Below are 10,862 nucleotides of genomic sequence, written 5' to 3' on the forward strand. Positions count from 1 at the left end.
TCTTCTTTGTTGTTTTATGAGCAAATGAGGGAGACAAAAAGGCTATATTCGACGTCTAGGGTTTCATTGTCCACAGTGGTATGATATTTTATAGGTTCTTTCCTGGTTGGTTTATGAACGAATAAGAGAGACAAGATGACTGGGGTGACTAGGGTTTTTAGTGGCGTTGTGGTATGGTTTGACTAGGGTTTCAATGTCGGGTTGGTCTGTAGGTTCTTTCTCTATTGGTTTACGAGCGAATGGGACATACGAGATGACTAGTGTGACTAAGGTTTTCAATGGCGATGGTGGTATGGGGTCTACTGGTTCCTCTTCTTTGTTATTTTAGTGAACAAGAGGGAGACCAAAAGGCTATACTAGGGTTTCAGTGCAACCGCCAAACAATTCTCCTTGCACACAAGCTTCGCATCACAAAAAAAATATTATTTAAAGATTTTTTCATTACTCAAGAAAATTATTGTTTCGCAATCTTGTTGATGTCATATGATAAGAGATAAAATAAATAGGAAAAAAAAACTACAAAATAAAAATATAGCACTTAATTTGACTTTCTTCACTAGAAAGGAACGTTGCAAGGATGCAAAGGTGTCACAATTCTGAACCCCGTCACAGCAATGGAAGATGCCCTCATAACTCAATCAGCTCTCACATACCTGGCGAGATTGAGAAATAAAGCATAAAATTGAGAGAAGAGGCTGACGAAAATACAAGCTATAAGAAACTACAAAAGGTATAACGCTTTTCTTGACATTTTAGATTTACAATTGGTGGTCAAAACTGCAGCCGAGGTAGAAATGATGTAACCTCTCATAACTAAAACGTTTTCAAATTTGTTTTTATAGTCATCATTAGGTGTAGTCCCATTGATAGGTAAAGCCCTCATTGGCAAAGAAAAGACTACAATTTGAGTTGCCGTAGGGGAGATTGTAGTTGTAGTTGGAGTTGGCAGAGAGGAGACAACAGGTAGAGTTTTCGAATGGGTGACTATATATAGGTGAAATTGTTAAAGGGGAGATTGTAGGTGGAATTGTCGAAGGTGAGACTGTAGTTGGAGTTAGCACAAAAGTTGGCAGAGGGGGCCTACTAATAGAGTTGTCGATGGATGACTATAGGTGGAATTGTCGAAGGGGAGACTATAGGAAGAGTTGTTGAAGGGGAGACTACCGGTGGAGTTACAGAAGAAGGAATGTAAGTAGAGTTGTGGAAGGGAGAGTTGAGGCTGACAAAAATGCAAGCTGAAAGAAAATAGAAAACATATGTCGCTCTTCTTGACATTTCAAATTTACAATTAGTAGCCAAAACTACAGTTGAGGTAGACATGATTTAACCTCCTATCACAAAGACTTTTACGAATTTGTCTTCATAGTCATCATTAGGTGGAGCCCTATTGTTAGGTGAAGTCCTCAATGGTAGAGAGAAGACTATAGTTTGAGTTAACAAAGGGGAGATTGCAGTTGGAGTTAGTGGAGGAGTTGGTAGAGGGAAGACTATAGTTAGAGTTGTTGGATGGATGACTAAAGGTGGAATTGTCGAATGGGAGTCTAGAGGTGGAGTCGTCAAAGGCGAGATTGCAGGTGAAGTTTCCAGAGGGGAGACTATAGGTGGAGTTGTTGAAGGGAGACAGGAGGCTGACAAAAATCCAAGCTACAAGAAAATACAAAATGTATGCTGCTTTTCTATACTTTTCATATTTACAATTGCTAGCCAAAATTGTAGCCAAGGTAGAAATGATGTAACCTCCCATCACAAAGACTTTTACGAATTTGTCTTCATAGTCATCATTAGGTGGAGTTCCATTGTTAGGTGGAGTCGTCCCTAACAGAGAGAAGTTTATAATTTGAGATGTTAAAGGGGAGACTGTAGTTGGAGTTGGCGAAGGAGGTTATAGAGGAACAGGTAGAGTTCTCAATGGGTGACTATAGGTGGAATTGTCGAAAGGGAGACTTTAGGTGGAGTTGTTGAAGGGGAGACTGCAGGTGGAGTTGCCAGAAAGGAGACTATAGTTGGAGTTGTCGAAGGAAGAGAGGAGACTGACAAAAATGGAAGCTATAAGAAAATACAAAACAGATGCCACTTATCTTGACATTTTAGATTTACAATTAGTGGGCAAAACAATAGTCGAGGTGGAAATGAGTTAACCTCCCATTACTAATAATTTTTTGAATTTGTTTCATAGTCATCATTTAGTGGAGCCCCACTATTATGTGGAACCCTTCTTGGCAGAAAGAAGACTACATTTCGAGTTGTAAAAAGGGAGACTACAGTTGGAGTTGGCGGAGGAGTTGGTAGAAGGAAGACTATAGGTAGAGTTGTCGGATGCATGACTATAGGTGGAATTGTAGAAGGGGAGTCTCCAGGTGGAGCTGCCAGAGGGTAGACTATAGGTGGAGTTGTTGGAGAGGAGACTACAGGTGGAATTGCCAGAGGGGAACTACAAGTGGAGTTGGCTTCACAGGTGCACCATCTAGAATTTGATTCAGAATTTCAATCCAATGCTCTTGACGAGACTTTAGGTAGAGTTGCCAGAGGGGAAATTACAAGTGGAGTTGTCTAAGAAGAGACTATAGGAGCAGTTGCCAGAGGGGAGACTACAAGTGGAGTTGGTTTCACAGATGCACCAACTAGAATTTGATTCAGAATTTCAATCCAATGCTCTTGATGAGACTCTAGGTCATAGACCATAAATCGGATAGAGTCGTATCATTAAACCATAAAAAATGGACCTACCAAATCAAGATTTTGATCAAGAATATGTAACCTTCGGTTTTCAGCAAAACGTTTTTACCAAAGGAACCTTATTGTTACTTGATTTACGACTATTCTTTTTTAATAAATGAACTTTACTGCCATTTGATTTAAGAGACAACATTAGATGTTTGAAAGTCTACATGAATTCAAGATTTGGGAAAAAGATCCGTACTTGCTTTCTTGATTTTCCATTGCTTGCAGTAGCGGTGAGTGAGAGAACCCTCTTTGGTGTGACTGTGTGCACAATTGACTTGAAATTCAAAATATTCACTAGAATGGAAAGATTTTCCAATTAGAATTAATATGCATTCTTAGAAATTTCTAACAAGCAATATCAAAATATAAAATACGAAATTTCCTACTAGCACCATCACCAACCACCACCCCCACTACCACCCCTACCATGCACACCCACACCCACACCCACACCCAACTTGTGAACAACCATCACCTACGCCATCGCCACCCAGCAAACATCCCAGTCAATACCAATAAGCCCACATCACCACCCAATCAACCAGACAAACTTAGCACCCACATACGCCCTCGCCACCCAGCAAACATCCCAACCAACACGAACAAGCCACCATCACCACCCAATCAACCAGACAAACCCAACACCCATATTTATAAATTATTATTAATTATAATTAACCATAAATTAATTAATTAATTTTTTATTTTTTAAATTAATTAAAAATTTACTAATCTCTCGGGGTGGAAATAAATTTTCCAGCCCCTAAATATTACTTAAACCCCCCTACATAATTGTTTTTGGCCCCCTAAATATAAGACCTATAGGACTAGTCTTAGGACCAGTCCTATTGGGATCGATCCCAATCGGGCCCAAACCCAGGCCTAGTTGGGACCGATCCCTGCCCAGATCTAGATATATCTCTTGGACATACTTCGGCAATCTCCTTTTTCTTTGCCACTCTTGTCTACTCAAACTCAGGCAGAAAAATCATTCACCATTTATGAAGTTTTAGGAATTTTTAAGTAAATGCTAAGTTTATAATATGTTAAGAGGAGTATTGGTTATATTTTACCAATTATAATGTTATTATAATTATACATTATGTGATTCTATATCAAACAAAACTTTTTAAAGACTTGAACATATATTTCTTATAATTTGTTACTTATTGATAATATTTATGAATTTTTGTGTTTACTTAATTAATTTACTAAAATATTAAAATAAAAGGTAGAGTTCTCAAGGTAGAGAAGTCTATAATTTGAGATGTTAAAGGGGAGACTATAGTTGGAGTTGGTGGAGGAGATTATAGAGGAACAGGTAGAGTTCTCAATGGGTAACTATAGGTGGAATTGTCGAAAGGGAGACTGTAGGTGGAGTTGTCAAAGGGGAGACTACAGGTGGAGTTGCCAGAAAGGAGACTACAGTTGGAGTTATCGAAGGAAGAGAGGAGACTGACAAAAATGGAAGCTATAAGAAAATACAAAACGGATGCCATTCCTCTTGACATTTTAGATTTACAATTGGTGACCAAAACAATAGCCAAGGTGGAAATGAGTTAACCTCCCATTACTAAGAATTTTTTGAATTTGTTTTAATAGTCATCATTTAGTGGAGCCCCACTGTTAGGTGGAACCCTTCTTTGCATAAAGAAGACTATAATTCGAGTTGTCAAAGGGGAGACTACAGTTGGAGTTAGTAGAAGGAAGACTATAGGTAGAGTTGTCGGATGTCTAACTATAAGTGGAATTGTAGAAGGGGAGTCTCCAGGTGAGTTGCCAGAGGGTAGACTATAGGTGGAGTTGTTGAAGGGGAGACTGCAGGTGGAGTTGCTAGAGGGGAACTACAAGTGGAGTTGGCTTCACAGGTGCACCATCTAGAATTTGATTCGGAATTTCAATCAAATGCTCTTGATGAAACTCTAGGTCATAGACCCTAAATCAACTGGAGTCGTATAATTAGATCATAAAAAATGAACCTACCAAATCAAGATTTTCATCAAGAATATGTACCCCTTCGATTATTAGAGAAACTTTTTTACCAAAAGAACCCTACTGCCACTTGATTTAAGACTGATCTTTTTTAACAAATAAACCTTATTGTCATTTGATTTCAGAGGCAACATTAGATGCTTGAGAGTCTATATGAATTCAAAATTTGGGAAAAAAATCCATACCTACTTTCTTGATTTTCCATTGCTTGCAGTAGCGGTGAGTGAGAGAACCATATCGGGTGAGATTGTATGCACAAATTCAAAATATTCACTAGAATGGAAATATTTTCCAATTAGAATTCTTATACAACCTTATAAATTTCTAACACACAATATCGAAATATAAAATACGAAATTCCCCACTACCACCATCACCAAGCACCACCTCTAACCCCTCACACCCACACCCACACCCACACCCACACCCACACCAACATATGTACAACCACCACCTATGCCATCAATACCCAGCAAACATCCAAGCCAAAATCACCACCTAGTCAAGCAGACAAACTCAATACCGACATATGCCATTACCACCTAATAGAGTTGCCATGGGGGAGACTATAGGTGGAGTTGTCTAAGGGAGAGAGGAGGCCAACAAAAATGCAAGCTACAAGACAATAGAAAACGTATGTTGCTCTTGACATTTCAGATTTATAGTTGGTGGCCAAACTGCCACCGAGGTAGACATGATGTAAATTCCCATCACAAAGACTCTTTTGAATTTGTCTTCGTAGTCATCATTAAGTGTAGCCCCATTGTTAGGTACAACCCTTCTTGGTAGAGAGAAGACAATAATTCAAGTTGTTAAAGGGGAGACTGCAGTTTGAATTGGCAGAGGGAAAACTACAGGTAGAGTTGTCGGATGTGTGACTATAGGTGGAATTGTCGAAGGGGAGACTGTAGGTGGAGTTTCTAGAGGGGAAATTACAAGTAGAGTTGTCAAAGGGGAGAGTACATAAGGAGTTGCTAGAGGAGAGACTACAAGTGGAGTTGGTTTCACAGGTGCACCAACTAGAATTTGATTCAAAATTTCAATCCAATGCTCTTGACGAGACTTTGGGTCATAGACCCTAAATCGAATGGAGTCGTATCATTAAACCTTAAAAAATGAACCTACCAAATCAAGATTTTGATCAAGAATACGTACACTTTGGTTTTCAGCAAAACTTTTTTACCAAAGGAACCTTACTACCACTTGATTTAAGACTAATCTTTTTTAATAAATGAACTTTACTGCCATTTGATTTAAGAGGCAATATTAGATGTTTGAGAGTCTATATGAATTCAAGATTTGGGAAAAAGATTCATACTTGCTTTCTTGATTTTCCATTGTTTACAGTAGCGATGAGTGAGAGAACCCTATCTGGTGTAACTGTGTGTGCAATTGACTTGAAATTCAAAATATTCACTAGAATGGAAAAATTTTCCAATTAGAATTAATATGCATTCTTCGAAATTTCTAACAAGCAATATCAAAATATAAAATACAAAATTTCCTACTGCCACCATCACCAACCACCACCCCCACTACCACCTACACCTATACCAACAACCACTCCCAACTTGTGAACAACCATCACCTACGCCATCACCACCAAGCAAACATCCCAGTCAACACCAATAAAACATCACCACCCAATCAACCAGACAAACCTAGCACCCACATACGCCATCACCACCCAGCAAACATCCCAACCAACACGAACAAGCCACCATCACCACCCAATCAACTAGACAAACCCAACACCCGTATTTATAAATTATTATTAATTATAATTAACCATTAATTAATTTATTATTTTTTAAATTAATTAAAAATTTACTAATCTCTCGGAGTGAAAATAAATTTTCCAAGCCCCTAAATATTACATAAACCCCCCCTACATAATTGTTTTTGGCCCCCTAAGTATAACAAAAAATTGGGGAGGTGAAAAATAGTTTTCCAGGCTCGTAGGACCAATCCTAGGGACCAGTTTGGGTCTTGAAATTTCTCATGGGCATGGGATCGATCCCAGGCCCACGAGCAACTTGTCCCAATTGGCCCGAGACCGGTCCCAATCGGGCCCAGACCTGAGCCTAGTCCTGGTCCCAATTAGGTGTGCATACGAGTCGAGCCAAGCCGAGTAGTGGCTGGCTCGAGCTTGGCTAGGTAAGAATAGGTGGGAGCTCGAGCTCGAGCTCGTCAAGCTCCAGCTTGTGAGCTCGAGCTCGGCTTGCCAATTTAATTGCATGGCTCGCGCTCAACTCATCAAGTTTTGAGTCGAGCAGAGCTCGAGCTCGAGCCAAGCTCGTTTGTAGCTTTTTATGACAACATACTTATCCACTTTATAACTCATTTCATATTTGTTACTTATTGTTAAATCACTTTCATAAATTAAAAAAAAGAAATTATAAATGATTTGGAAGCTGTTTAATTTAATGAAAAACCAAGAAAAAAAATCTGAACTGGGAATGAAATGGCTTTGGAATGTCGTGCATCCCTTTTGCCCTCTGATCAGATTAAATTGAATTCACCAAAATCGCATGATTCAAAGCTAAAAAGCAAACAAAATTCAACTTCAATGGAATCAACTTCACCTAAATCTCAGAATTCAAACATGGGAAAATGAAACCTTCATCACAAAATCAACATTAAAAGTAAAAATTAAGCTGTAAATTCAACAAACATTCATTCAAATAACATCCAAAGCAAATAAATTTAACAATCCTTAATCCAAAAACAACATTAAAGCAAAGCACAAAATAAAAGCTAACATTAAGCATATGGAATTCAGTCCATGGGAAACAAAAAGCATCCTATTTTCTTATGCTGAATCATATCAACAAGAAGACCAGTAGCTTCTCTTCTCTTGCATCCACCTGACCCATGAAGCTTCTCTTCTCTTGTATCAACAACAAAACCAGTAGCCAAAGAATGGGAAGGATATCCAGTAACCCTGGTGGACCCTCTCGACGAATTCGATTGATCAAGATGCCATAAAGATCTTCAGCAGGCCCATCTACAAAACCAAATGAGCAAATAATGATAATGAGCTTCCATCTGAAAGGACTAATTTAGCTGATGCAATCCATATAAAATGCAAGATAATCCAACAAAAATGATGAAGGATCAATATTTATATCTAATGGCTATTTAAGGAAAAAAACTTTTAAATCAATGCTAACTAGTTTCAAGCTTCCTCACTTGATTTTCTATCATTTTATGATTTGCTAGTTACGAACTGGGTAATAAACAAGAATGCTCCAAAAATGCATCAATAGTATTCATGGGTTATAGAGCATACTGACTGGATCAAAAGCTTGGAAAAGTAGAGGAAGCAATCAATTTAAATCTCAATAAATATTCCTACATTAAATGTCTCAGTCATGATTCCTTATTTGTGGAGGAGCTCTTGCTTCAGCATCTTTCCACTCCCAGAATTTTCCATAATCACATATATTCTCACATGCTTTTCCTTGATTAAGCATAAAGCTTTAACAATAAATAAAGAAAGATGTTCGACTCTCCCCATTCTGTCTATCAAGTTCTATTATAATCAGACATTTGCGATGGCTATTTTACGAACCTGCTCATCACATTATCATAACACAATTCAAAATCCATAGGATAACTCAATATCTGAATCCACATTACTATATGCATTGCTGATGGATATCATGTTTATTAACAGGATAGCAACAAGAAAAAACAAGTTCCTCAGAATTCTTGTTCTTTTTCTTCTGCAATACTATGTTCAAATTTCTTTAATATATGTTAATGCCTCTACTAATGTAAGTATATATGTGTTACTTTTACTATCACTAACCTGTCAAGATTCCACCAAGACTTCATGGGATCGGAAGTCGAAACTCCTCATTTATCTTCTCTTTCTAAACAACAAAAAGGAAAACATATTGTTTTAGATTTTAATACATAATTTTAATAAAATGGACTATAGAAGTATGAAACTTACTTTGTAACTTTTCTTGACTCCATAGAGATTGCGACACCAATCACCACCACAAAGTAGCATTTGCACGGTATCGGGAGACAACGATAATCAATAAGTGTAAATAACTCGACTCCCTGCACTGAAAGTTGCCTCCGAAGCGACTGTGGTGATTGGAATGGCAAGTATTTCACGAGCCATCTTAGATAGAATGTGATAGTTCGTTTGATTTACCTTCCACCATTGTAACGCATCAAATGAGGTATCATCCTCGTCCCATAACATTCTCCTCTAGATAACGATCTAACTCAGATTTCTCATGTTGCACCGTTTCAGTTGTCCTAAAAAACTGGAAAAACCATGAACTAGTACGTTTAGAGCGTTGTACATTGTCCCGTTGAACTTTACTGATTTCTACAGGTGGTTCACTATTGGCAGGTTGAGTTTTCACTGCATATTGCTCATAAATCTCATACAAGGTAGCTTGCACTTCATCAATTTTGCCTTGTGCTTCTTCAGCAGGATACATTTGTGGGTAGGCAAGTTGCAGCATCCTCATTTTCATCCTCGGATCCAATACAGCTGCAATTGCCATAACGAAATTACATTCCCCCCAATACTTGTCAAACTTTTCTTTCATCTTTCCCACCATTAACCGAATAAAATCATCATCATCAGAACACTTATCATCTAGCAACTCTTTTATGTCAACAATTTCTTGCAAAAATAAGTTAGAAGTGGGGTACTCACTCCCCAATATGACATTAGTTGCCGAGTTGAAGGCTTCCAAAATCTCACACACTTTCTTAAGTTTTTCCCAATCTTCATCTAATGGGGCAAAAGTAAAGTTATTATCCAATTGAACTAACATTGGAAACACATCTCTGTACTGAATTGCAAGTGTCAACATCTGATAAGTAGAATTCCACCTCGTTTTGCAATCAAGTATGAGTTTCCGTTTAGGCAACTGCAACATTTGAACAATCTCTGAAAACATAATTGCTCTAGTCTCTGATTGTTTCACATACAAAATACAGTCATGTACGTCTTGAATGATGGGCTTAATTTGGGAAAGCCCATCCTGAACCATAAGATTCAATATGTGTGTCGCGCACCTCACATTAAACAACCTCCCACCACACATTAGCTTCTTGTTCCTTCCTAAATTCTCCCTTAAAATCTAGATTGTCGCGTCATTGCTTGAAGCATTGTCAATCGAGATATTGAACGTTTTGTTCTCAATTCCCCATTCCATTAAACACTTATGAATAGTAGCAACAATCTCAACACCAGGTTGAGGAGCCGGTATATGAATGAAATTGAGCACACGCTTCTGCAACTTCCAATCATTATCAATAAAATGTCCGGTGACAACCATGTACTCAAGCTTCTGATTAGAAGAATTCCATAGATCAGTTGTCAAACTAATCTTGTTAATACTCTTTAGCAAATTAACTAACTTCTTCTTTTGTATCTCATACACAGTCACATAATGTTGTTTCAAAGCAGTACGAGTTATCTTCTCCCATTATGGCATACCACATTTTTGCATTACGTTAAAACCCTCCTCTTCCACAATTGTAAATGAATGCTCGTGCATGAGCACCTAGTTTGCAGCTAGTTCCCGTATCAAATTCATCTCAAACTTGGGATCTGAAAATGCAAGTGCAGATCGCATTGAGGTATCATCCGTTGAACTGGGCGGCCGAAAAAACAACCGTGTTTGCATCTGACTACCTATTCGCTTCAAACATGATTTCAAATGTCTTGCAAACTGAGTTGTGCTCTTGGTCTCCGTTATTGTAGGCTTTGCCTTACAATGAATACACTCTCCCTTTGTAGAACCATCCGGTAGAACTACCTTCTTAAATTCATTCCAAACCGCTGATGTCTTTGGTCATTTTTTTCCTCTAAAAAGGATTAACTTCCTCCTCGTCAGTACGAGGGGTAGAAGCATCAACACCATCACCGGGTGTGCCTGTGGGTGTCGCATCATCATCAGACCAGGTTTCAAAGATATCTTCTACTGATTGCATTCGTGAAGTGGAAAGGTGTGTTGGATTAAGGGTGAATGACGGATCGTCCATTGGAATAAACAAATCCCTCTGCAAAAAAAATATAAAGTCAGAATGCAAAATCAAGTAACTTTGACTTGTTAAAAGTTATCAAAGGAATATCATTCTTCAATCTCAAAGCTGCCCCATTAAAG

At 38.2% G+C, this 10,862-nt stretch overlaps 1 protein-coding gene across 1 annotated transcript; it reads right to left on the bottom strand.

Moving 5' to 3' along the window:
* Positions 1-8,918: 8,918 nt before the first annotated feature.
* On the bottom strand, positions 8,919-9,743 carry LOC116105341 (zinc finger BED domain-containing protein RICESLEEPER 2-like). The gene has a single exon (XM_031391774.1). The coding sequence runs from the start codon at positions 9,741-9,743 to the stop codon at positions 8,919-8,921; it is 825 nt and encodes a 274-aa protein (XP_031247634.1).
* Between the last annotated feature and the right edge of the window lie 1,119 nt (positions 9,744-10,862).

The sequence above is a fragment of the Pistacia vera genome, unplaced genomic scaffold, assembly GCF_008641045.1.
Source record: "Pistacia vera cultivar Batoury unplaced genomic scaffold, PisVer_v2 Contig498, whole genome shotgun sequence".
Classification (NCBI taxonomy): domain Eukaryota; kingdom Viridiplantae; phylum Streptophyta; class Magnoliopsida; order Sapindales; family Anacardiaceae; genus Pistacia; species Pistacia vera.